This window comes from Panthera leo, chromosome E2 (genome assembly GCF_018350215.1).
Source record: "Panthera leo isolate Ple1 chromosome E2, P.leo_Ple1_pat1.1, whole genome shotgun sequence".
Taxonomy (NCBI): Eukaryota; Metazoa; Chordata; class Mammalia; order Carnivora; family Felidae; genus Panthera; species Panthera leo.
The window spans coordinates 35,041,661-35,068,399 of NC_056693.1; the positions used below are offsets into that span (position 1 = coordinate 35,041,661).

The following is a 26,739-nucleotide window of genomic DNA, read 5'->3' on the forward strand; positions in this document are numbered from 1 at the left end:
CTTCCCAGACCCCTGGGGTCGCCCACCCAACTCTGCCCTGTGCCACCTATCTCCTTGCAGATCTGACCGCGGCTTCTTTGTGGGAGGTCGATAGGAATGTCCTTCCCCTCCCTGCCCAGCTTTTCTTTTCTTTTTAAAGTTTATTTATTAATTTTTTGAGAGAGAGAGCCAGTGTGCAAGTGGGGGAGGGGCAGAGAGAGAGGGAGAAAGAGAGAATCCCAAGCAGGCTCCACACTGCCAGCCAGCACAGAACCTAATGTGGGGCTCAAACCCACAGACCGTGAGATTGTGACCTGAGCCAAAATCAGGAGTCAGACACTTAACTGACTTGAGCCACCCAGGTGCCCCCCGCCAGCCACCCAACTTTTCTGATATATAATTGATATTAACTTTATCTACGTTTAAGGTGTACACTGTGTTGATTTGATAAGGAATTTCATTTTCCTTTAACTTATCATCTAGCTGCCTTTTTTTTTTTTTTTTAACCATAACTTTCTTATGAAAAAGCTTCTAAGCCAGCACCCTGTGGGAATGTCTCTGTTCTGAAGCCCCACATCACCACCTGCTGGGCCCTGGGCTGCCTGTTTTCCATGGGCTGAGACACTCCCAGCTCTCTGAATTATAAGGTTTCTCTCCATCCCCCTTCCCCACCACCCCCTCGATCACAGGCCATCTGTCCCTGCACTGCCCACTCTCAGCCCTTTTCATAGCACCATACTTGGGGAGGATGGTCTCCACAGTGGTTTCATAACAGGCTTGGGTGAGGGTGGGGACGCCCCAGTGCTGCCAAGGCGTTTAATCGAGTTGGCTATTCAAGGAGACTAGCAGCTAAAAAAGTCCTAATGGGGGAAGAGTTTTCCAAGGTGGGGGCCCTTCTTTCAGCTCCCCACCCAGATGGATGGATGAATGCACACATCAGAAAGGATGGAAGAGAAAGGGGGAGGGGAGAGGATGCCTTTCTAAAAATACAGCCCATCTGCATTGTGTTAGCTGGTTTCCCCGGAAACCACTGGGAACAGAGAGCTCCAGCATGGCTCAGAGGTGCAGGGACCTGGGGGCCTGAGTAGGCAGGGACCTCCCTGCTGGGCTTCTTCCCTGGGGGGTGATGGTGGGGGCCCTGCCCCTCTCCATTAGCTTCCCATGAGGCCTGGGTGGCCATCAGCTCCCAGCCCAACCTCAGCACATCTAAACCCCAAACTAGACTCAGGTGGGGATCCCCATGCTATCACAAGGCATCTTGATAACACTCTGGAGGACTGATGCTTCCTGCTTCTAACAGGAGGGAAGGAAGCCCAGGGAAGGTCTGGAGCTGCCGCCTGGTCTCATGACAGTCTGCCATGGGCATAGGTCCCATCTGAGGCCCTGTGCCCTTGGGCCCCACACAACCACAGTGCAGACTCCATAGTCACTGGGCCTTCCATCTGGGAAAGGATGGGGTGGGATGTGTCTTCTGACCAACCAGCTAGTGGGATTGTCAGCCTTCAGGATGGAAAGGAAAGTCTGAGGGCTTCACCCTTAAGGTGACCAAAATAGAGGGCCACCTGGATGGCTTAGTCGGTTGAGTGTCTGACTTTGGCTGAGGTCATGAGCTCACGGTTCGGGGTTCGTGAGTTCAAGCCCCACATGAGACTCTGCACTGACAGCGTGGGGCCTGCTTCATATTCTCTGTCTCCTGCTCTTTCTCTGCCCCTCCCATGCTCTCTTTCTCTCTCTCTCTCTCTCTCAAAAATAAACATTTAGAACAATTTTACGAGTGACCTAAAGAGAATTGGGGGGGGGGGGGGAGGGGTGTGAATGAATGGGAGGACTGAATGAGCACTGGACTAAAGCGGGGACTCAAAGACCCCCTTTCCAGGCCTGGCCCTATCTGGGCATGCCATGGAGCCTCTCTTAGCCTTGGTTTCTTCATCTCCCTTCCCTTGAGGGTAAAATCAAACCGCACAAGAAGTCCTTTGTAAGCCATGAAATGCTTGGGAGAATAAGGCACTGCTGATCATCTGCATATAGCCTTTTAAAAGTGTTGGCTTTTCTAGATTTCAGATGGTAAACTCTAGTTTTTCAGCCCTCCACCTAGGAATAATGCCTATAAGCTTTATATGTACATCCTTTCTGGCTTCTCTGTGGAACTATTCCTATTTTATAATCTCAAGGATACTGCATGTTTTCTACCTTCTTTTTCCATTTATTATGACACAAGCATTTCCCCATGTTATTACATGATCGTTTACAAGTGATTGACCTGCAGTCTGTGGAATGCCCTATTCATGGACATTTAGCTTTTTCTAGTTTATTATTATTATTATAAAAGGCACTGTGGTGAGCATTCTTACAGATAAATCATTAGGTGCCCTCTCTGGTTTCCTTAGGAAATTTCTTCCAGGGAGAGGACTGCGGAGTCCAAGAATATGAACCTTTTAAATTACTTTAATTCATTCTGCAAAAATGTCCTCCAGAAAGATGTAACAATTTATGCACCCACAAGCCGTGCAAGAGAAATGCCAGTTCTGGCGGGGGGGGGCGGGGGGGGGGTGGGAGTATCTTGCTTTAACTTGAATGTCTTTGACTTCTAGTGAGCTTTAATATTTTCTCGTGTATTTATTGGTCAATCTTAATTCTTTTCTGGATTTCCAGTTCACGTCCTCAGCTAGTTTTTCTGTTACTGCATTCTAATCTATGACATCATGAAATCCAAGTAGGAATGGCTGTGCCAAGCTGGACAGATTGTCTCCGACGCCCCCACCACCACCACCTCCAAATATACACACAGGCGTGCATGTATACACACATGTGCACATGTAACCCTTCCCTGAGGTTTAGAACCCCAGGGTCTCCCAGGAACACTCAGCTGTTAGGGCCTGGGACCTATCATGTGGCTGTGGGTTGAGTGGCCATCCCTCCCTGCTGCTGGCACATGAAGACTGGCGCCCCCTCTTTCACTGCACACTGCCTGCCACACTGGGGGGCCAGGCTTTTCTTCCCAGGCCCCCAGGACAGCCCTGGGTTCTGTTCCTCCCCGTCCCTTCCGGGACCCCGCTGTCCACTTCCAACCACAGGGGGCTTCTGTCTGCATCTGCCCCTGCATGTGGCCTCCCCACACCCATCCCCCTGCATCTCAATAAATGCAGAATTTTCCTTGAAATTGTTTTAGGAATCATCCTGTGGTGCCTTTTCTCTTTTCTTTCTTTCTAAACATGCTTTAATTTTTAAGAGCAAATAATATAATGACGTCTTCTGAGCCAAACAGGCGGCTCTTTGCAGATGAAGCCTTGCTACCCCATGAAGCACTGCGAGATGCAGGGAGGATGGGGCAGTCCGTGCGGAGCCCTGTGCCCCTGCCTGGCCTGGGCTTGTGCTGCCCCCCTCCGCAAGGGGGGAGATTAAGCATCAGGGCCCAACCCTCATCCTCGTCCGCCCTTTCTCCCTCCCTCCCTCCCTCCCTAGGGCTCCTGCTCCACGACGTGACCATGGCCGGGCTGCAGGAGCTGCGATTCCCCGAGGAGAAGCCACTGCTCCGGGGCCAGGACACCGCTGAGCTGGTGAGTCGCCCCTTCGCGGTCCTGGGGCGGAGGGCGCCACCTCGTGGCCAAGAAGGAAAACTCGTGCCTTCCCTCCAGTCTTGCTGATGGCAAGGAGCCCTCCAACCGCCCACGGGGAGCCGCAGGCCTGGCGGCTTTGGCAGTCTTTGGGGCTGGGAGGCTGTTTGGGAGAGTTATTCCCATTTCAGTGATGAGAAAACTGAGGCACAGGAAGTTAAGTCACTTGGCCAAGGTCGCATAGCTATTGGGGAATGAGGCCATACTCAACCCTCAGTTCTGAGAGGCCCTGGAGCCCCAGGACTTACCCACTGGGGAGTGCCAGGGCCTTTCCTCACCTGCGGCCTTCTGTGTCTTTCCTCACAAGCCTCCGAGGGACGAGGGCAGATATTACCAACAGAGCCGTCGGGAGCAGTAGGACTGAGGCTGTCGAGGTGTTTGTGTCCAGAGGGCTCCCACTGGGGCACCAGACATTAGATTCCAGAGTTGTTTCTACCCCATGTCCTGGTGACACCTAGCACAGCCTCCCTCCCGCTCCCTGCAAGGAACAGCTGAGGGTCCACTGCTTGTAGAATCCTGGCATGTCAGGACCCCAGGTCTCTGCTGGTTGTACTTCCCACTCCTCCTCTTACAGGTGGGGAAGCCAAGAGCTCAGTCCCGGAAACCCCACCACTCCGGTCTCCACCCTGCCCTTTCACAGCCTCCAGCCGGGAGGGGAGCCCAAGCGCCACTGGGGGCCTCCTGTTGGGACAGAGTGGCTGGCTGGGGCTCCGGGGCCCAACCACATGAGGCTCAGGTCCTGCCCGTTATCTTCAAGACAGAACCTTGAGTTAACTGACAAAACCTGAGTATGTGGGGGCAGCTCCCAGGAACGGTCAGGGGGTGGCTGGTGAGCTGCACCCGTCCTAGCTGTCCTGCCTCCCTCTTCCAGGCCCCCTCATCTCCTGTCTGGCGGCCTCTCCCCAGTGCTCTCCTTACCCTACAACCTTCTAAAGCACATCATGTCACTTTCTGCTTGAAGCTGGTCAGTGGCTGCCACCTGCTCGGAGCTACCGCCACCATCCTTCCCAGGCCCAGGATGAGGCGTGCACCCGCCCCCCAGGCTCCCCGCTTCCTCCCTCTTCTGCTGCCGCCAGGCCCACCACTCTTCCTTGTACTAGCCAATCATGTTCCCAGCTGCTTCCTCCGCCTGAGGTACCTAGCCCCGAACTTCCCCTCATTTTATTCAGGCTCTGATCAAATGCCCCCTCCTCCAAGGGGCTTTGTCTGACACGGGGTCTGATATTGACGCCCAGATCCTGTCTGTTTGATTTCTGGTCTCCCTGGTGCCTAACCGAGCCTTGCACAGTGTAGGCTCTCAGCGAAGAGGGTTGGGTCATCACAGACTGAGATGCTTCTCAGAAGGGAGTTTCTCCAAACTTCTTGAAAAAGCCTCTCCTCCTCACAATCCCTTTCAACTCATGTGAGCAGAGACCAGCCTGCTTGTGAGGCTTGGTGGGCGGATGGTGCCCTTGGGGATCCCTGGACCCCATCACAAGGGCTGAGGTGTGGGATCAGAGAGCGGCCGCACGGAGGTCTGCCTGCTGGTACCAGGTGTAGGTCTGTGGTCGGCACGTAGAACTGAGGGCACGACAGCCTCACGCCTCCGTGCCTGTCCTTCCACCCTCACCTCAGCACCCCAAGACATGCCCCCACACTCCTCCCCTGCCAGCCCGGCCCAGCCTTCGCTGGCCCTCCCGCCCTGACTCGGCAAGCATGGCTCCTTTGACCAGCAGCCTGGCTCTGCTTTCTGTCTGTCTGCTGCATCTGCTGTCCCTCACTTCATCCCACCTGGACCTGGACCAGAGTTTGCCACTGTGACGTGCTTGCCCTGCACAAGGGTCTGCATCTCAGCCCTGTGTGGAGGCCTCAAGTCCCCAGCTCAGTTTCTCTCTCCCTCTCTCTCTTTCTCTCTCTCTTTCTCTCTCTCTCTCTTTCTCTCTCTCTCTCTTTCTCTCTCTCTTTCTCTCTCTCTCTCTTTCTCTCTCTCTTTCTCTCTCTCTCTTTCTCTCTCTCTCTCTCTTTCTCTCTCTCTCTCTCTTTCTCTCTCTCTCTCTCTTTCTCTCTCTCTCTCTCTTTCTCTCTCTCTCTCTCTTTCTCTCTCTCGGGTTGGCACAAGCCCCATGCCGTGGACCTGGTCACGTCTGCTTTTACCAAAGGCACGTTAAAAGCCCCAAACACCTGTGTGCTCCCAGCATGGCCATTGTGGATTCTAGTGGCCTCACTCTTTGCCTTCCAGAGCTATTCTGGCTCTGGCTTTCTCTTCTGCTGATTCGCCTTTTGTAGCTGCAGTGTGGGAAGGGTCTGTCCCCTCACTTTTTTCTTTTTCTCAAGATATATTTGAGGGACAGAGTACAAGCAGGGGAGGGGCAGAGAGAGAAGGAGACACAGAATCTGGAAGCAGGCTCCAGGCTCCGAGCTGTCAGCACAGAGCCCGACGTGGAGCTCAAACCCACGAACTGTGAGATCATGACCTGAGCCGAAGTCGGACGCTTAACCGACTGAGCCACCCAGGTGCTCCTCTGTCCCCTCACTTTTTAAACCTGCAACCTGCTAGGTGCCAGGTCTTGAGTCCAGGGAGGAGTCAATGTTTCCACATCTCTACCCGCCATCTCTCACTGTTTCAGGTTTGCTCACCTCTGAAGACTCGGCCGCCAGGTGTCCAGGGCTCTGTGGGAGAACTGTTGCCCCTTCTCCCTGTGCCTGCATCCCCATCCTCCCCACAGGTGCTCCTGGGCCTCCTCCCACCTGCCTTCCTCCCACTGTTCCTGCACCTCCAGGACCTCCCAGGGTCTCTGGATTGCCTTGTATTATTCCTGCTGTTGCTTGGTTTGGGGTCCTTTCCCATCTCCTGGGGACCCCCAGTACCCTGAGAGCACACAGCACACCCTGCCATTATCTGCCTCATCCCTTGTGCTGACTTGTTTTTAACAAAACTGTTACCTTCTCTGAGATAACTGTGCCCTTAGGATTCCCAGGTATAAAAATCTCTCACATCTCTTTCCCACTTGGGGGTGATCTTCCAGTGAGAGGATTCATCAGTAACCAGCCTCGTCCCCTTCCTGAGACCACCATCCTCTCCGGGAGGCTCTGGGAGTGGCCTGACCAACCTCCATGCTGTCCACCCCTCCCCCAGGCAGAACCCTCCTGGCCCTGGAGGAGCCAGAAGGTGAAGCCAGAGGACAGCCATTGTGTCTGATACAGTTCGAGCTGCAGGAGACCTGGCTCTCCTCCTTGGGTGTGAGGCCCTCTAGTGCCATCTTATTCTCTCCACCGCCCCCACCGCCCCAACTGCCACACAGCAGGTGGCTCAACTTTTCCTTATTTTGAGAGTAAAACACCCGAATTGCTGGTTTTCATTCTTTTTACTCCTGTGATTTAGGGTCATTTTCTTTCTTGTACTTAGTTGCCCACCCCTTGGGTTGCCGTCCTCTGATAACATCCCCGTCCTCATCTGATTGTCTCATTTATCCGTGTATTTATTCAGTAGAGCCATAGGGAGCATGTGCAGCATACAAACTCAAGTGCAGAAGTATAAAGGACAGAGTGACAGCTAACACCGTGCTTCTCTTGAATCCTCGCAGACACAGGCTTAGAAGCAAGGTGGCCTGCCCTGTTTGTCATAGCTGAGCAGAGGGGAGGAGAGGTTTCTAGACAGACACAGTCGAAAGCAAGGCAGAGACCCAGGATCTCTGGTTTTCCTGGAAATGTGCTGGTCCTCCCCTCGTCCTCATGAGGTTTCCTTCCCTAGACCAGAACCCACAGAAGACGAGTGTCTGAGGGCTGGTAGGTGGCATTGGGGAGAACCTGGCCACACAGACATATAGGGTTCTAGCCCTCTTGCACTCTGCCTCTCTGTGCCTTGCCAACAATGGGTGCTTCTGAGCTCAGTTCCCCTCGTTTGCAAAGTCAGACTCATTCTTCCAAACCTGTTTGGATTTGGGAAGCCCATTCCATTACAGGCTTTCTGGTAGGAGCAGAGTCAGACACAGTCCTGCCTTCATGGCACTTACAGCCCAGTGCAAGGGACAGGCACCGGAGACTCATACCGTTTGGGGTAAATGAGCCTGAAAACAGGAGACCTCTGTGCTTTGAGAGCACAGAGCAGGCACGTCTGGAAAGGTGGGAGCAAGCACAGGCCCAGACAGAGCCTCTGTGCAGCTTAGTAAAGCCCATGAGTTCCTCCCTCACTGCATGGGCCCCAACTTCCCCATCCCTAAAATGGGTGTGCTGCCATGTCCCAATGACCTTGAAAACCATCTGTGGGGGGAAGCAGGACAAAGTGACAAACGGTAAAGATTTGGCTTCATCAGAGATCCCACCATTTAATAGCTGTGTGATTCAGCCTCTCTAAGCCTCACTCTTCCTACCTGTAAGATGGGAATCTTCACATTTTATTATTTTTTTTTACGTTTATTTATTTTTGAGACAGAGAGAGACAGAGCATGAACGGGGGAGGGTCAGAGAGAGAGGGAGACACAGAATCTGAAACAAGCTCCAGGCTCTGAGCTGTCAGCACAGAGCCCAATGCGAGGCTCGAACTCACGGACCGTGAGATCATGACCTGAGCCAAAGTCGGACGCCCAACCGACTGAGACACCCAGGCGCCCCAAGGGAATCTTCACATTTTAAATGAATAGGTAGAATTCATAGGATGAGTCGCTGCTTGTAGGCTCGTCCATCAGGCACTTACTGGCCTGATGCCTGGGAGGCCCTGCATCACTTTTGTTAACAGTAAGATGGACTGGGGAACAGCTAGTGAGTCTGCTCAAGGCTGAGCCCCTGTGGTCCCCCTGGGCCAGCCAGGACCTAACATGCCACCTCTCTGTTTGCCTCCCCTTAGGAGAACTCCGACACCTTCCTCTTGGCGGTGGACACAGACTGGAAGGTAGGTCTCAGCTCAAACTGCCAAGGTAGGGGCCTGACAGCTGGTTGGCACCTTGCCTTGCCCAGCCCGGCCCCAGAGGAGGGTCACAGCCCTTCTGTGCGGGCACCTTGCAGCCTCCAGGACCACCCGCCTGCTCACAGCAGGTTTATCTGCCCTCTGCCCAGTGGAGATGTGCCGCTCTTTCCCTGAATGGGACTGAAGCAGGGGTGAGGCCTGGGGAGAGTGAGGATAGAGATGGGATGCTGTCATCTGAATCAGCACTTTCCTCCAGTGAGGAAACTCTCCAGTGAGGTTGGTGCTCTGAAATAGCTCCTGTTTCCATGGAAGTTGTTGCCGGGACAACCGTGTCCTCTTTAGTTTGATGCCAGATTCCCCGTGAAAATTGAAATTGTTCTTTGTTTTTATTCCTCTGCGCGATGAGTTCGCTCACTTAGCCAGCCGTTTCTCTCTGAGTCCCATCATGGCCATTTATTTCCGGGTCTTGGAAAACATCCGATGGAAGACACAATGGGGAACCTCAGTGGGTTCCAGGGCCCTGCTGGCCATCAAAACCTGCTGAACAAAATCAGATCCTTCTAGGCCCTTCCTCCTGGCTAGATGGAACTAGCCCCCAGGCCACCGCCCTGGCCCCGCCTGACTTCAATTTGGTTTGGTCTCAGAGCCCCAGGATAGCCCCAGCCTCCTGGTCTGGATGCAGGGTGACAGAAGAAGTAGGGTGGCCTGCAAGCTGCGCCCCCTCATGCACAGTGCTGCAGCAAGGATCCAGATCCCAGGCCTGTGCATCAGGCCCTGTGTCCCTTCAAGGACACCAGAGGAGGCTTCAGAACAATGCGTGTGCTCTGATCCCTGGGGAGCATCAGTTCAAACACAAAGGGCTCTGGAGCTGAGGGCAGGATGGGGTCTGGGGAACAAACAGGAGCCCGTGAGGAGAGAAAGGAGGGACGTGGCCAGGAGATGGCCCAGGCCCAGCTGGAGATCAGTACAGGCACCTCAAGGGGGACTTCTCGTCCTTCCTGCTCAAATGAAGGCAAGAATGTGTGGATGGACAGCCCTCAGCCCCTGCCTGACACCAAGTGGGACCTGCCAGACCAGGTGCTGACTACCAGCCCCCAAAACACACCCTGGAGGTTTTGAAAGGAGAGAAGGGAGTCCTGGGGTCCTTTGCAGCTCAGTCCTTGTGTACCAGGCCCAGCCCAGGGCTACTGCTGGCAGTGCCTGGGACCCTCTGCCTGGTAAAGGGCAGCATGTGCTAAAAGGCACCTTGCTGTCTCCAGTTGCACCACATGGAGGCTGCACAGAGGCTGCCTTTTTTTTTTTTTTTTTTTTAGACGAGCAGCTGAGAGGACGGATGACCGTTATCTGGGCCAAGGCCTGGCAGGGATTTTATCCCCTTTGATTCCTTGCCTCAATGGACCCAGCCAGTGGGGGAGGCAAGACAAACAAGAGCCAGACAGACCTGGGTCCAGGGCCTGGCCCTGCCACTTATGAGCCATGTGACCTCCAACACACGTCACTGCCTCATTTGTACAGTGAGGACAGAGCTCGGACCTCCCCACGTGTTTGTAGGGAATGATGCCCAAGGCCCAGCACTCAGATGCTGAGAGAACTGTGGCTATGGCCACCACAGCATGGAGTCAGAGGCAGACTACCCGAGTGTGGTTCCTGGTTCTGTGTGACGTTGGGCAGGTTACAGAAATTCTCTGTGCTTCATTTTCCTCATCTATAAAGTGGCTGTTAAGAGGATAAAATAAGGTAGCACCTGTAAGGCATTTGACAGAGACTGACAAGTGGGAGATAGGCTAGTAAGCATTTGCTACTCAAAAATGTGACCTCAGGCCCGGAGTGCTAAGGTGCTGGTAAGCTCCATGTTTACTAGCTGTTTGGGACACTTGACTTCTCTGTGCTTTAGTTTTCTCATCATTTTCCACAGGTGTGTGAGGACTGTGTGTTATTCTTGCAGCCACTCATGCAGACAGCACAGCTATTCTCCCATTTACAGATGTGGAGGCTCAGAGAGGTTGACTGACTTCCCCAGGGTCACACAGCAGAGAAGTGGCAGAGATATGACCGGAGCCTAGATTTGGCTGGTAGGACCTGAGCCTGCCTCGTCCAGCACAACTGCACAACCTCCAGGGAAGGGGCCAATTCCCAGTTTGGAGAGGCACACGGATTGCCCGATGTCTCCCCTGTCAGGGCCTGGGCAGGCATGGGCTCAGGTCTAGAGCCCCTCATGCAGCTCTTTTTTGTCTTGGTAGCAACTCTTCAGGAAAGCATGGTTCCTGTTCTACAGTTGAGGAGGCTGAGAAATTAAAAATCCTTACCCAAGGTTACCCAGCTAGTGGGTGGGGGAGCCGGGACTTGAACTCAAGTCTATGGATTTGAAGGCAGTGAGCCGAGCAGAAATCGGGCCATGGATTGGAGTGGGCAGTATCCAGGATCAGCTTCTCAGCTGGGTCCAAGGGTGGCCACTCAGAGGTCAGAGGCTGGACTGGGCATAAAGTTAGAAGGCAACCATGGAAGAGCAGGGGTTTAGTGGCAGAAAGGGTGGGAGGATACCCCCTTTGAGGAGCAGGTAGGAGCATTTTGTGGACAGGGCAGGGGGCGTGGCTGTGCCAAAGTGGCCGCAGGGAACAGGGAACATGGCTAGTAGGTGCGGGGCCGTGGGACACCGTGCTCCATATCCTGGCAAGAGGTCAGAGATGGGGCAGGGAAAGTCGTTGGTGCGCTCCAGACAGAGGATGTGGCCAGGAATAGCACATATGGCAGGTGTTGACCAGGTCACTGGGCACCAGAGATGGGGAGGTGACCCCCTTCCCTCAGTGCTGCCAGACAGCACGCAGGGCTGTCCATGCTCCTTCATCAAAGAGACAAAATGGGGGCACAGGCGCCTAGCACCCTCCTTCTCTGTGTGGTTCCTGCCGCCTCAGTCCTTGGGCTCTCTCCTCTGCTCACCTCCCTGACCTATTTCCTCTCTTCTGCCTCCTCCTTCCCAGTTTCCTCTACTTGCAGGACTCTAACCAGCTCTCCACCCAAGTCCTTGCTGTTCAGGACCGGGCAGAGAGCCTGAGATGGCCTCTGCATCCTGGCGCCCCCCCCCCCCCCAACCTGGGAGCCAAGCCCCACACTGGTTGTGGGTGGGTCTGCAGGAGGTGGGCGTGTCCACTTTGACAGGCTGACCCCAGTCCCTCCTCTCCCTGGTAGCCTCCAGCCCCTTGCTGCAGGGTGAGGGTGGCAGCCCCTTGCTGCAGGGTGGGGGTGGGGAGGGCAAGACTGGTGCGTCCCCACCATACCTGCTGGTTCTGCAATCTGCCCAGGCCCCCTGCGCCCAGAACCCCCATTTCAGCACTGTGGGCAGGTGCTAGGCGTGCATGTGGGCAGAATGAGGGCTACCTGAGGGGAGAACCTGGGGAGTGGAGAAGGAGCATTCCCTGGAACAGGGTCACGAAGGAAGGTTGCCCCAGACAGCCAGTCACTTCCCCGTCCCTTCAAGGTTAAGTCATCCAGACCTTTCTGACGCGGAGATTGGGCTCGGGGCCATCTCAGGCCCTCCCCGCCCCCCTGGGAATGGGACAAGGGCGGGGCCGCCTTGGGCATGCCTGTGTGGCCTCCCCTGCCCCGCGTTAGTGTCCGTGTTCATGAGAGCTCCTGTGTACCTGACACAGGGCACACCTGTATGTGTGGTCTCTTCTCTCATCTTCCCAGGACCCCTCGTGCAGCTGCAGCTGTTGGTGTGTGCCCGCGCGGGAGGTGGGGGGGCGGGAGGTAGGGGCTAGGGACCACCGAGGATGATGTGTTGCTGGGGGCGGGAGGAGCAGGGGGAGGAGCAGGAGCCGGTGAGAGAGGACTTCGGAAGCCAATCAGAGTCAGGTTTGTCTCCCGACAGCCAATCTGGAAGCGGGGGCTGGGGGCGGGGGGAGCGTGTGGCTGCGCAGAAACCCCGCAGGGAGGCGGGGCCGGCCTAGGCCACGAGCCTCTGCTTATAAATGGCCCGGGAGCGGCGCCCCATCACAGCGTCGCCGTCTCCCCTTCTCACTGCCCCCTCCCTTTGGACCGTGGTGACTCAGGCCTTTGTTTGCCCTTCCTGGTAGAGGCGGATCGCCTTCTCGCTCGGCAAGATGCCGGAGTGCTGGGATGGGGTGAGTGAGGGCTCTGGGGGCGGCCAGGTGGGCAGGGAGGACGGGACATCCCTCTGCCCCTGGCGGCGGATCTGCCTTCAGTCGCCTCACCTTGGGAGTCACTGAGGCAAGGCCAGCAGTTTCTAGTCTCCCTGGTGACCCTGGCCTGCATCAGGGGTTAGTTAGGGTTTAGCTGCTAGTCAGCGTCTGTGGGGAAGGGCTGTGACCTGTCCGCAAGCCTGGGTGGACCGGTGTGCCAGCGCGTGCACATCCCCCTGGCGGTGTGCCCTCCGTCTGGCAGGTGCCCGGTGGGCGTCTGCCTCGCGCCTGTGACCATCTCAGCCCTGGGGCAGGCTGTGTTCACTGCACGTGTCGGGGTCTCCACCTTTCTGATCCTGCGGGGGTTGTCTTGGTTGTTCGGATCGCCTCACTGAAGTGACAATCGAAGGACAGACAGCCTCTTCCTTCCTTAGGAGTTGCTTGCAGCGCCTCCGTGGTCCCCAGGGAACTGCCGCGCCAGTCGGGCTGAGGCGGGGAGGTCTGGGGGAGGTGCTACCCGAGCCTTCAGGCCCAGGTCCCTGCGGGGGAGAGCTCGAGGAGGGGGTCGCGGGTCTTACTTGGTGGGTGGGGGAAGCCAACGCTGGAGCCATGAGCCTGCGGGGCGGGGGTCAGGGCAGCAGTGCCCAGGGGTGCTGTCCTTCCTCCAGGAGGGAGAAGCAGGAGCACACCTACTACACCCCCCACGCCTGGCCTGCCCTGAAGGTGCCACAGACCACCGGGTGCCCTGCACCCAGGCAGCAACGTCAGCGCCTACCCCGGGTCTGCACCCGGGGGGCCGAATCCCTGATGCGGTTTGATGGAATGAATTGTACTAGCCCCTCCCCCAGCCTTTCACCCCCTCCGTGTGCTGAAACCCGGCTGGGAGCACCCCCCTCCAGTCCTCAAGGTCACAGGAGAGAGGAGTCGGACGGCAGAGAGAGGACGTCAGAGCCCCCTCCCTTGCTGCTGCGGCAGCTGTGCCTCGCGGGCGCCCACCTGGAGGCGGGGGGGCTCTGACGTCACCAGGAGCCAATGGGAGCGCTCGGCCCTGAGGGCTGGGGGCTCCTAGTGGGTCCGGCCGCGGCCCTTGGATCACCCCTCTTGTGCAGGACCCGGAGGAGCGGGGACACTGGGCTTCCATCTGGCTGAGCTGGGTCTGAGCTCCTGGATTGGGGGGGGAGGGTTCAGCCAAGTCATTGGGCCGCAGAGGCCCAGCAACCGGGCCATTGCCCTCCACAGCCCATCCCACCTGGGCAGTTAAGCCTTAGCGGGGAGAGCATTGCCCAGGCACCGGTGATGGTGTTGCTGCGGTCACACCAGGGCTGGGGGGCGGGTAGACACCCCTCACACGCAGTCAGAGGGTGGAAGTCTGAGGTGGCGGTGGTCTGAGGGTGGAAGATTGCCACCCTGGGCCCAGACTTGAACCCGGCAGGGCTAGAGCCGACCCCACATGGACCTACCCTTCACACCCGCAGGAAGCGCATTGCAGCTCTTGTGCGATGGGCGCCCCTCCTGCCCACAACCCTCCCAGTCTTTCCCCACCCTCCCTCCATAGCACTGTGCATCCCTCCTGCCCCAACCCCTACTCTTCAGAGCTAAGAGGCTGTGGAGGATGCTGCATACCTCCCTGCCCCCCACCCCACCCCCCACGGCCACCAAGCAGGGCCAGGCAGCTCTGGAAAACTGCCTGCTTGCAAATCTATTGGGTGGAGCCTTGACTGCATACCCCTGATCTCTGAGGCTGGCACCTGGCAAGGCCTGCTGTACCTTCTCTGGACTTGACCTTGGGAAAGTTATTTCTCCTTTCCAAACTTCAGTTTGCTCCTCTGGGGCTTGGGTCCCTGTGAGGAGTAAATGAGAAAACACATGAGAAGTGGCTGGTCAGAGTCAGTGAGCAGGAAGTGTTCCTTGTTTTCATGGCCCTGAGGGAGGACAGGCCTAGGATGTGGGGAGGCTGTGGTGGACCTGGGACCACTTAGAGGACATCAGGTTTCTTTAACAAGGCCTCACAGCAGAATTGTGGCTCCCAGGGTGTGGCCTTTGGCCATAGGGTTTACATCACCTTGTCATTCCCCACTGGAGACACAGGCCTGAACAGTGGTCCTCTGAGGCCTGACCCAAGAACACCAGGCCCCAGGAAGCTGTCTCCTGCCTCCTGAGTCTCCCCTTTTCTCTCAGGGGCAGGAACATGGTATCTCTCTGAACCTTAGCATCCTCCATCTGTAAAAGGGGCAAAGGCATGCATAACATGCATGGCACCTGGCACACATGTTGTCCCTTTCCTGCCCTTGACCTTAGCTTCGCCTCCAACTCAAAGGGACAACTCACAGGGATCCCCTTGGTGCGGGGCAAGGCTGTTAATTCAGCTCTGACAGATCCTCTTAGAGTCTGTCCTTCGAGTGGCCCAAAGTGACTAGTTGGCAGAGGGACCAGCCAGCAGGGCACCTCCCTAAGGCTCAGGGACGCCTGAGCACTTCAGCCTCCTTTTCTGCAAGTGCTACATGCTCCACAGACATCAGCTTCTTCCGTTCTCATTGGGTCCCCGTGAGATGCGTGGGAAGAGGTGGCTGAGGCACAGAGAAGTGGTATATACCCTGTTCAGAGTCACACAGTAAGGGACAGAGGAGGTCTTGAACCTACATCATCCAGCACCTGTTTCCTGAAGGACTAATAACCCCAAGCCACAAAACCAAGGGCATGAACACAGGAGGATCCTACAGTGGTCACTGGAAGAAGGCCTTTGGGGTGGGAGTGCACATCTAACCATGCCCTGTTGGAAGGGAGGCCTTGGGGATCTGGGGGAGGGGCATTCGAGGTGGAAGGAACAGCATGAGTAAGAGTGTGGAGGTGGGAGCCAGGGTCAGGTGCAGGGGTTGGAGGCTGGGCTTGGCTGAAAGGGGAAGGTTACTGCAGATTCTAAGCAGGGCTGTTGAGGCCATTCACCTTCTGAATGGAAGAGGAACATGGTGAGGTCGCGACTCAGGCCAGGGTGGCAGAACTGTCCTGGAGGGGCTGTAGAGAGACAGAGAAAACGAGCTTCACTGGACTCTGCAGGGCTAAGGGCAGCAGGGCCTGGGCACTGGCTGCCCACACCACCAGTCTGCAGAACTTCCCCGTGCAGACTGGCTCATGCTGTCCCTGTGCCAGACGCCTCTGGGAAGGAGTGCTCCGTCTGCTCTGTTCTCCCTGGGGGCTGCTTGGGGTGATGAGAATGAGATGCCCCCCTGTTGGGAGGTGGAGGCCCCACCACAGGCCCAACAGCCCCCAGGCTGCCCATGAGCCGCAGTGAGGGCTGCCCAGAGTGTCTGGTACCGTTTCCCCTCCAGGAACATGACATCGAGACGCCTTACGGCCTTCTGCACGTGGTGATCCGGGGCTCCCCCAAAGGGAACCGCCCGGCCATCCTCACCTACCATGATGTGGGCCTCAATCGTGAGTGCACCCCAGCCTCATCCTGCCTTCCTCTGCCTCCCCTCCTTCCCCACAGGGCCCCGGAGATCCCCACTCACCCTCAGCTTGGTGCCCTTAGCCATTTGGGCCTTGGTGTCACTGCTGGGCCACGAGGCTGACCACCTCTGCCTTGCCCTCCCTCTCAGGGCCACAGGCCTCCCTACCCCTTTGCTGAGCCACAGCTGAGAGGTGTGTCTTTGCAGACAAGCTGTGCTTCAACACCTTCTTCAACTTTGAGGACATGCAGGAGATCACCAAGCACTTTGTGGTGTGCCACGTGGATGCCCCTGGTCAGCAGGTGGGGGCGTCACAGTTTCCCCAGGGGTAGGTACCGGGGAGCCCCCCTCCAGGTTTCCCAGCTCTGTGCCCCAGGCAGCACCTGGCCCTGACCTCCTGCTCTGCCTGCAGGTACCAGTTCCCCTCAATGGAGCAGCTGGCCGCCATGCTCCCCAGCGTGGTACAGCACTTTGGGTGAGTCTCTGCCCTTACCCTGTCCCTGTGCTGGGGGGGCCATCAGAGTCACCTGATGGCAATCATGGGAAGTAGCTCCCCGAGCCCTGGAGTGACCAGCCACACTTTCCACCAGGTTCAAGTACGTGATTGGCATCGGAGTAGGAGCCGGAGCTTATGTGCTGGCCAAGTTTGCAGTGAGTCTCCTTACTTCCACCCCCACCCCAGGGCTGATGTCTCCTGGAGGGGGCCACCCTTCAACCATAGGAACATTTGCTCTTTCTTCCTTCTCCTTCCCCTCCCCCCACTTCCTCTTCACTCAGAAAAGCCCTTTGTTTTCTTTTATTCACGCAAGGAAATAAAAAAAGAGGGAGATTACTTTTTCCATACATTTCCTCAAAAGACTAGACTATTACTTGCTTACCATTATCCACAGCCAAAGTTTCTTTTAGCGGCAAACCATACAACTAACTGCTCTAGCCACTAAGTAAGGATTATCCTAATCACTCATTCAGTAATTAGGGTGATATTTAAACATAAGGCTTTTTTTCCCCTCTTTTCAAGTTTTTATTTAAATTCTAGTTAGTTAACATAGATGATAAAATTGGTTCCAAGTGTAGAATTTAGTGATTCATCACTTACATACAACACCCAGTGCTCATCACAAATGCCCTCCTTAATACCCATCCGCCATCTAGCCCATCCCCCGCCCACCTCCCTCCATCAACCTATTTGTTCTCTATCGTTAAGCCTCTTATGGTTTCCTTCCCTCTTTTTTTCCTTCCTCTATGTTCATCTGTTTTGTGTCTTAAATTCCACATATGAGTGAAATCATATGCTATTTGTCTTTCTCTGACTGGCTTATTTCACTTAGCATAATACCTTCTAGTTCCATCCATGTCATTGCATGGCAAGATTTCTTTCTTTTTGATGGCTGAGTATATTCCATTGTGTACGTATACCACATCTTCTTTATCCATGTCCAGTCAATGGACATTTGGGCTTTTTCCATAGCTTGACTACTGTGGATAGTGCTACTATAAATATTGGTGTGCATGTGCCCCTTTGAATCTGTGTTTTTGCATCCTTTGGGTAAATACCTAGTAGTGCAATTGCTGGATCCTAGGGTAGTTCTATTTTTAACTCTCTGAGGAACCTCCATACTGTTTTCCAGAGTGGCTGTACCAGTTTGCATTCCCACCAGCAGTGTAAGAGGGTTCCCCTTTCTCCACATCCTTGCCAACATTTGTTGTTTCCTGTGTTGTTAATTTTAGCCATTCTAACAGGTGTGAGGTGGTATCTCATCGTGGTTTTGATTTTTATTTCCATGATTATGAGTGATGTTGAGCATCTTTTCATGTGTCTGTTAGCATCTGGATGTCTTCTTTGGAAAAATGTCTGTTCATGTCTTCTGCCCATTTCTTAACTGGATTATTTATTTTTTGGGTGTTGAGTTTGACAAGTTCTTTATAGATTTTGGATACTAACCCTTTATCAGAGATGTCATTTGCAAATATCTTCTCCCATTCCATAGGCTGCCTTTTAGTTTTGTTAGTTGTTTCCTTCTCCGTGCAGAAGCTTTTTATCATGATGAAGTCCCAGTAGTTCATTTTTGCTTTTGTTTCCCTCACCTCTGGAAACGTGTCTAGTAAAAAGTTGCTATGGCCAAGGTCAAAGAGGTTGCTGCCTGAAACACAAGTCCTTTCTTAACCAAAAATTACACTTACATTAAGTTTGGAAGGTTTAAAGGAAGTTGCATTTCAGAAACATTGTGTTGGGTAGGAGCCCACAAGCTTTTCATCTCTAAAAACAAAAACTTAATTTTCAGGATTCAAAGTGTTTCTTTTTTCAAAAGAAAAGACCAGGAATTTTCAACTCCAGTATGGATTTCAGCACTTAACTACTAACAAGTAGATATATATATATATATATATATATAACTATATCGTTATAACTATATATAAAACTATATATATAGTAATATAGTAGTATATATAAAACTATATATATAGTTATATATATTACCATATATAGTATATATAACTATACTTATAGTATATATGTATATATATTCCCTGTCACCCCAGATAAACTTGACAGGATAGTAAAGTCGTATGTATATGACCATTTTCCCCTAAATGTGGGCAAACACCTGAACAGATCATTTGAATTTCTTTTACCATCAAACACAAAACAGGCTTTGGAAAGGTCAGTTTCTTACTTCACTAGAGCTTCTTTTTCTATGAAAGCAAAGAAACAAAGTGTTTTATTTTTTAATTTTTAATTTTTTTAATGTCTTATTTTTTTATTTTTGAGAGACAGCGTGAGTGGGGGAGGGGCAGAGAGAGAGGTAGACAGCTGTCTGCACAGAGCGTGATGTGAGGCTCAAACCCAGGAACCATGAGATCATGACCCGAGCCACAGTCAGAGGCTTAACCAACTGAGCCAGCCAGGTGCCCCTAAACAAAAGGTTTTATTGCGGATGTTTAATCCTCAGTTTTACAACAGATCAAACAGATTCAAAGACCTGTTAAAAGGGGTGGAAAACAGTGACATAGGCATAGATTCAAAACCAATCAAAGAATACTGAAAGGTGCCGAATGGAGTAGAGGGTGAGCAGAGGCAGCCAGAAGGGGTGGGGTGGGGGCAGGCAGGTTTCCATCTGTAGCCAGTGGAGGCATCTGTGGCTCCTCAAAGCCCTTCCAGAGCACGTCCTCCTCCTCCTCGGCCCCTCCCAACCACCTGTGAGATAGGCAGAGTCAGCATCTTACAGCCCGTTTGCCGGGTGGGAAGGCTGGGGCTCCCTACATACTAGCCAGCCTCCCAAGCTCTGTCTTCCTCTCATGGCAGCTTATCTTCCCCGACCTGGTGGAGGGGCTGGTGCTGATGAACATTGACCCCAACGGCAAAGGCTGGATCGACTGGGCGGCCACCAAGGTGAGCATGGTCCACCTAGCAGACGGGGGTGGTGGTGGTGAGGGGCGGCACTCACACTGGCCTCCACCCCGGCCCACAGCTCTCCAGCCTGACCAGCACTTTACCTGACACGGTGCTATCCCACCTCTTCAGCCAGGTAAGGGGGTGGGGCCCCCACAGGAGCAGCAGTGGTGGCTGAACTGGGGGTCCCTGGGAGCCTCTGGAGGGCCTGGTTATGCCTACTCCCAGGGGCGCCTGGGGCTTCTACCAGGAGGGGATCTGGCTTGGGGTCATGAGGCATCTGACCTGTCTCACTCTACTCACCTGAGACAGACGTGGGAGGCCTCCTCCCTCACTTGCTGGGAATGGGGCGAGGGTGGTTCTGTCTGGGACACCTGTGCCCGTCTGAGACCACACCCCTGTCTGTCGCTCCCCTCCGTGCACCTCCCCCATCTATCCCGTGGGCCCAGGAGGAACTGGTGAGCAACACAGAGCTGGTGCAGAGCTACCGGCAGCAGATCGGGAACGTGGTGAACCAGGCCAACCTGCAGCTCTTCTGGAACATGTACAACAGGTGCGGGCAGCCTGGGGCCCAGCTCCGCAGCACCAGGCCAAAGAGTGCCCCCTCTGTCCCCTCGGTACAACCAGTCACGGAAGGAGGCAGGCAGGAGACGTGCTCTCCCAAGCTTGTAGATGAACAACTTGTACCAAGAAGAAAAGAGTTACTTCTTGCCCAAGGTCACACCCCTCGAAGGACAGAGGGTAGGGTAGGGCTTCCAGCTCTGGTTTCTGGGCTCTTCCACGCCTTTTCCCCCAGGGCATTGCTGGCTGGCTGGCCAGGAGCAGTGGGGGAAGCTGGGCAGCATCCCTAATGCCCCCAGCCTGAACCTCAGGGCTGACATCTGTAGGAGGGGGACGGGGGGTTGGATGAACTCCATGGTTTTCAAGCTGTGCTCCTTAGAGCCCACTGGCCTTCCCTCCTTTCTTTTTCTCGTACAAATATTTATTAAGCACCTGCCGTGTGCATGGTGCTGGAGGAACAGTGGAGAATGAGAAGCTAGGCCCTGCCTTCCTCTACGACCCAGGAATCCCACGCACAGGTGGTGGTGCATGTCAGAGTGCTTCAAGGGGGAGGGAGAGCCAAATTTCAGGGCCCACCTGGCATGAATTGCAGGGTCTGAGAAGAAGTTACGTATGAGGCATGGCCTGAAGACCCCTGTTTGTGCAGAGCAGGTCCCTGCCTCCCTGTTTACCCCTAACTGGGATCTCTTAGAGCCTTTTCCATAGTTGAGACAACTCAATAACCGTAAACCCCAACTCTGGGACCAGCCCGGGATGCTGGGCCATAATTGCCATTGTGGGAGGATGAGGTAAGGCTGGAATACAACAGGGGCAGGCCTGGGGCACACAACCCCCTCAGATCCAGTTCTGAGATGCCCACCTCTGCCTCTCCCTGCAGCCGCAGAGACCTGGACATTAACCGGCCTGGAACAGTACCCAATGCCAAGACACTCCGGTGAGTGCCCCTCACCCCCCAGCCTGTCCCTGCCTACCACGCCCAGGCCAGACAGCCCTTGTCCTCTGTGTCTGCAGCTGCCCCGTGATGCTGGTGGTCGGGGATAACGCGCCTGCTGAGGACGGTGTGGTGAGTGAGGGACAGCGTCCTGACTGGGGGTGGGAGGCGGGAGTACGGAGATCGCTGGCCTCTGGCTGGCAGGGCCAGGCACTGGATGCTGGATTTCTCACCCCACCTCCCACCATCTTGCCATGATGCATCACCACCTGGCACAATCCCACCCTTCGAGTGAGGGAGGCGTGGAGACGGGAGGGAGCTGGGGCCAGACCACCTGATGGCCACCCTGTCCCTGGGGTGAGGAGTACCAGGGTAGCCCCCCGTGTGACAGAAACTAGCACACCCTCCCTGTGCTTGAGGGCCCGGAGGAATGCAGTGTGTGCTGCTGTGGCCATGGGGACTCGGGTAGGGGCCTCAGTCTCCTGCTGAGCCTTGACCCTCCCTCACCTCACCGCCTGAACCCGCGGTCCCTGGCATTTTGCCCGCCACTGCCACCAAGGTGGCCCTGGCTCCCCGTGAGGACATCGCGTGGCCAGCAGTTATGAGTGGAGTCCAAGGATCTCAGGTCCCTTGGGGCGCTGCTTCCTGATCTGCAGGGGCCTGACTTTCAGAAGGCAGCCTGGCAGGCGTGGGGCAGCCTCAGCCAGGGCCCCGGTGCCAGCCCGTGTCTGCCCCCTGCACACCCTTCTCACGAGTAGAGCCTCTCAGCTCTGGGAATAGAACCTGCCTTAGCAACTGGGGCAGGGGCTCCCCTGATACCCCGGGGGCTGGGGCTGCCTTACTCTGCTGACCTTGCCCCTAGGTGGAGTGCAACTCCAAACTGGATCCAACCACCACGACCTTCCTGAAGGTGAGGCCTTCTTCCCCAGCCATAGGCCAGCTCCTCAGCCAAGGGCCCAGCCTCAGGGAGGGGCCTGCCTGGGGTCCCATCCAGGGCGGGAGCAGGACAGCGTGTCGGGTCAGCGCAGCCTGTTTAGGCTTGGGCAGGGTGTGGGGTGGCCCCCGCTCAGCTCACCCCCTTCTCTTCCCTGCAGATGGCGGATTCTGGGGGGCTCCCCCAAGTCACACAGGTGAGACTCTTGGCCCTCCTTCCCTTACCTGGCCTAAGTGGGAGAAGCCTCCTTTCCCCCTAATCCCAGGCAGCCAGTCAAAGCATGTACTGTCTCTCTGTCCTGCAGCCAGGGAAGCTGACTGAGGCTTTCAAATATTTCCTGCAAGGCATGGGCTACAGTAAGTATACCTCCCCCTGCCCCCGCCCTAGAGACCGGTGGGCAGGCAGCAAAGTGGGTTTGGCACCCGGTGGCAGGTGGCACTAAGCCTGTGGGCATATGAGCTCTGTGTTCTCAGGGCCCACATGCTGTGCCACTCCCCACATGCTCCCCACATGACGGGGGACCCTCTAGGGCATCTCCACCTGCGTTGTAAGTAGATGATCCTAGGCTGTGTCTGGCTCTCCTCTGCTCTTGGAGGGGCTTTGGGACAGTGCTCTCCTGGCAGCATTGGAGCGGTAAGGCTCTTCCTCCAGCCCTGGGGGACGAGAGCCCAGGGCTGAGTCCTGCCCAGAAAGCCTGCCTACAGGTGAGTCATATATACCACCAGCTCCCCGCCAGGCCTATGGCACCTGAGAAGGGCTTTTGTCACACGTGGTGGGATGGTGCAAGGGACATTAGAGTGGTCTTGGAATCTAGGGCGTGAGGAAGGCAAGTGAGGCCACCTGGGTTTTAGGAGAGAGACAAGGCAGCCAAAGCTGGGGGTTGCGTATATGAAGACCCCAAGGGAGTAGGGGCCAAGGGGTGGCTATGCCCACTCTCCTCCCCTCTCCAGACTGCCCCTTGTGCAGGGATGGTATCCCCAGACTGCTCATGGGCACCTCTAAATCACATACACACGTGCACATGCACACACCCTTTTTATCTCCTTGATTCCTCCCCTTTCCCCCATATACCTGGCTCTCCTGCTGGAAGCAAAACTCTTCTCCCTGAATTTGTTTCCCCCCTGGACTTTACCCTCTGGAGCTTGTGCCTCCTTAGAAGGACAGGCCCGTGGGGGAAAACTGGGGGCCCAGCCAGGAGTGGAAATCCCTCTGGCCCCCCAGGAGCCTGCCAGCCTCTTGTGGGGATGTAGGGCAAAGAGAGGCCAAAGCCAACAGCGAACCACAGCAGGAGCTCTGTGGCTGGGCCTGAGCCCAGGGCCTGCCCCGTGAGCATCTGTGGGATGGGTAGACCAGCAAAGCTTATTGGGCTGGGACATGTTCTCAGGACCCCAGGCAAAATGCCACCAGGCAGCCTGAGAGCTGGGCAGGATTTAGGAGGTTGTGCAGGCCTCCCCATTCTGTACATGGGGGAACTGGGGCCCAGAAGAAGGGTGAGGGTGCTGGCACTAGCCCTGTCACCAAGAGCCCCTCAGGGTCACAGCCCAGGCTGGAGACGCAGGATGAGTGCCTCCACCGTGGAATCAGGGCTCCCTCCAGGGCTGCTGCTTCAGTGGGTGAGCAGGAGGGGGCTTCCTAAAGCTCTGGCCCTGCCCCAGCCCGCTCTGTTCCTGTCCTGTTGTCTTCTCTCCTGACCCTCGCAACACCCTGGCCTTGCCGGATCACGCTCTTCACCCGTGTTCTGTGTCTCCCCCCACCCTGCCCCACCCCTCTGGCTCTGTCTTCTCTCTTAGTTGCATACTTGAAGGACCGAAGGCTGAGTGGAGGAGCAGGTAGCCCTGTGGCCCCTCCCCTGATGCATGGATCCCCACCCCAGGACCCCCTGCTCTTTCCTCTGTGCAGCGCTGCGGCCGGGCCTCATCTTGCTGTGGTTTGGAACTTTCTTGTGTCCCGCTCGCCTCCTAAAGCCCAAAAGAGTCGTGCTTTTTCACAGATCCTGGACCTAGTGGGCTGCGTCCCATGTCAGGGCTCTAGATTGGCTGGGGTTCAGAGTGGTCTGGCTTCTGGGTGGCCATGGGCCACGTGGCTTTCAGAGCTCAGGCATTTGGAACCAGAGCCTCTCAGAGGTAAAGCCTAGGCCTGGCCCTGGGTGCAAGGGTGTCTGACCATGCCCCAGCTGGACCAATGGCCAGCTGAGTTCAGGGAGGTGGAGTTTGCCCCTGAGCGTCTTGCTCGTGAAACTCCAACGAAGGACGGAAATTGGATTTAGGGCAGTTTGTGGCCACCACACCTAGTCCTTCTTCACGGAAGTAGTCCCACTCCCCTGTCCCATCATCCTCTTGAGGCGGGGGCATCGCTGGAATTCTGTCCCGTCCCTGTAACAGCTCAGGGGTACCCGGGCAGTGACCCCATTCTGGCCATAGCTCTGGCCAGCTGTTGTGAGCTGGGTCCCGCTGGCCTCTGCGGGGTGCCCGGTCCCCCCCTCTTTGGCTCATTCACTCGCTGGTGCTGCATGCCTCCGGCTTGATGGAGTAGGTGCCAGAGCCCTGGCTTGGGAGGGGCCTCTGTGCCATTGGAAAAACGGGTCTTGCCGCTTTGCTTGTGTCAACCCTTCTCCTGCCTGCTGGCACCCAGACCCCCCTGCCAGTCCTCATGCCCGTTCCCATCTCTGCCCACAGTGCCCTCGGCCAGCATGACCCGCCTCGCCCGCTCTCGTACCGCGTCGCTCACCAGTGCCGGTTCGGTGGATGGCAGCCGCCCGCAGGCCTGCACCCACTCGGAGAGCAGCGAGGGGCTGGGCCAGGTCAATCACACCATGGAGGTGTCCTGTTGAAGCCCCTAGCCTGGCAGAGATGCCCACCTGCCCCCACCCGCATCGACGTCCCACTGGCATCCTCGCGCCGGCTCATTTTCCCTTTAGTTTATTTTTGTGAAGGCCAGGGGAGGAAATGGGTTCACTTCTCTTTTGTTAAAAACGTGAGGGGATTCATCCTAGATGCTGCAGCAGAACGGTCTCCAGATGGTTTGAGAGGCTCGCTCCTCCCCACCCCCACCCCCACCTCACTCACCTTGTTAACTTGGCTGACTTAGGCCCCTCTTCCAACTCCCCACGGTCTGGGCGGGGCTCAGGGAGGAAGGGGATCTGCTAAGGAAAGAGTGCAACTCCTTCTCTGGGCAGGATCCAGGGTAATATCCTGGACTGAAGAAAGCATGGGATGACCCCCATGGACAGGGCAGGTTTGATGATGGGATGGGGTTTTGAGGTGGTGTGCTGGGACAGCAGGAGCATGGGGTCCAGCTCAGGCACCGGGGTGACAGGAGACAGCACAGGGGAGCACTAGGAGGTAGGGGCCCTGGAGCTCTGCAGGCCCCTTTCTCCCCATCTCCCCCACCAAGCACATCTGTTTCTGTCTTTTGCACATGTGACAATCATCTGAACCATAGCCACAAGGGGGCGCTCTGACCAGGCAGCAGTTTTCCTGGTGCTCTCTGGGCTAGCCTGGTGATGTAGGCCCAGGCAGACAGGCAGGCAGGGGCTGAACAGGGTTTCTCTGCCCCAGGAAGACCAAACACAGAGGACCTTACAGGCAGGAACCCCACAGACTGTCCCAGCCCACACACTCCACCATCTCGTGGCCCTGTCCCATGTCTGAGCCAAGGCCCTGAGGTAGAAAGTCACCTGATCCTGTATCTCCATAGGGACCTGACTTGGGGGCTGAACTTAAATGCTGGGATAGCCCATGAAGGTCGGATGCACCCCTGAGAACTTCACGGTGTCTGCCTTCAGGAGCCAGTATGTGACTAGAGACAGTGGTGGCTGAGATTCCCAGCAGACCCCCTCTTTTGTCCCCAGGTCCCATGGAGGACAACCCAATCAGCAGCAGTGTGTCCAAGGCCACCAGAAACATGGTGTTGTTAGGGAGAGTTCTGGTCAAGCTATGCCAACATTTTATGTGGGCATCACTAAGCAAGAAGAGATTTTATCTGGAAAGAAATGGTCTAAGGTAGTGAGACTTCTGCAGGCCCACATCACCATCTCAGGACTGTTGGAGTGGCTTGGGCTGGGGCTTGCTGGGTCCTGGGGTGGGAGGTGGAGGTTCCTAAAGAGAACAAGGTCCAGGCAGAGGAGAAAGGCTCTCCAGGTACCCCAGTCCCCTCCTTTCACCTGAAGCCCAGGACTGAGCCACACACATCCCACCCACCTGCACCATCAGGGAGAATCTCCTGGCCCAGAAACAGGAGCCACTTGTCTTGGAGCCTAAATCAATTGCCACAAACTCTAAAACAAGTAAAAGAGCAATGATAAAGGCAGTGCTGGGGAGGGGACAGTTGCGTGTGGGGTGCTCTGAGGCTGAGAGGACACCTGCATCCACATTTCTGCACATATCACCCCCTTCTAGAATCTTAAGCCATTACTAGACTGCTCTAGAGCCTGGTGGAGTGTTAGTCTGTCCCCAGTTCTATTCACTCACGTGCTTCCTTTGAATATCAAATGTGACTGTTTGAAAAGCTGGTAGAATTAATCCCTCTTAACTGTAGATAGCGCTGCAAATCTTGGATTTTTTTTTTCTTCTTTCAGATAAGATATCTATAAATATCTATACATTATATATATATATATGTATATTGGGTCTTCCTGCGTGTGGTTTTCCATCGGAGGTTGTCTCTTTGGTCAAAGTGAACTTTTAATGGAGTTTATTATTTTCCTGTCTATATAAAGCAAAGAACCTAATTTTGTGTATTCTGGTGGCTGATGTCATGAAACTTTGAGACGACAAAATGTAAAACAAATAAAAACCCTTGTCAAAGTATTAAGAGTTAAGTGTCTGGAAAACTAATAAACTAAGAAGAATTTGAGTGTGGTG

At 55.4% G+C, this 26,739-nt stretch overlaps 1 protein-coding gene across 6 annotated transcripts in view; it reads left to right on the forward strand.

The window, feature by feature from the left end:
- The window catches only part of NDRG4 (NDRG family member 4), a 79,561-nt gene extending 52,876 nt beyond the window's left edge, over positions 1 to 26,685 (forward strand). For 5 of the 6 annotated variants that reach the window (XM_042918661.1, XM_042918660.1, XM_042918663.1 and 2 more), the window contains 15 exons: positions 3,442 to 3,536; positions 8,416 to 8,460; positions 15,941 to 16,046; positions 16,268 to 16,388; positions 16,473 to 16,535; positions 16,651 to 16,711; positions 19,365 to 19,451; positions 19,531 to 19,587; positions 19,901 to 20,004; positions 20,890 to 20,946; positions 21,024 to 21,075; positions 21,806 to 21,853; positions 22,038 to 22,073; positions 22,182 to 22,233; positions 24,553 to 26,685. In XM_042918661.1, the coding sequence (XP_042774595.1) occupies positions 3,465 to 3,536; positions 8,416 to 8,460; positions 15,941 to 16,046; positions 16,268 to 16,388; positions 16,473 to 16,535; positions 16,651 to 16,711; positions 19,365 to 19,451; positions 19,531 to 19,587; positions 19,901 to 20,004; positions 20,890 to 20,946; positions 21,024 to 21,075; positions 21,806 to 21,853; positions 22,038 to 22,073; positions 22,182 to 22,233; positions 24,553 to 24,707 (1,116 nt within the window). In that variant the 5' untranslated portion in view covers positions 3,442 to 3,464 and the 3' untranslated portion in view covers positions 24,708 to 26,685. Of the gene's footprint in view, positions 1 to 3,441; positions 3,537 to 8,415; positions 8,461 to 12,425; positions 12,597 to 15,940; positions 16,047 to 16,267; positions 16,389 to 16,472; positions 16,536 to 16,650; positions 16,712 to 19,364; positions 19,452 to 19,530; positions 19,588 to 19,900; positions 20,005 to 20,889; positions 20,947 to 21,023; positions 21,076 to 21,805; positions 21,854 to 22,037; positions 22,074 to 22,181; positions 22,234 to 24,552 lie in introns of those variants that run through there. The other variant, XM_042918662.1, reaches the window with a different exon arrangement.
- The last annotated feature ends 54 nt before the right edge of the window (positions 26,686 to 26,739 follow it).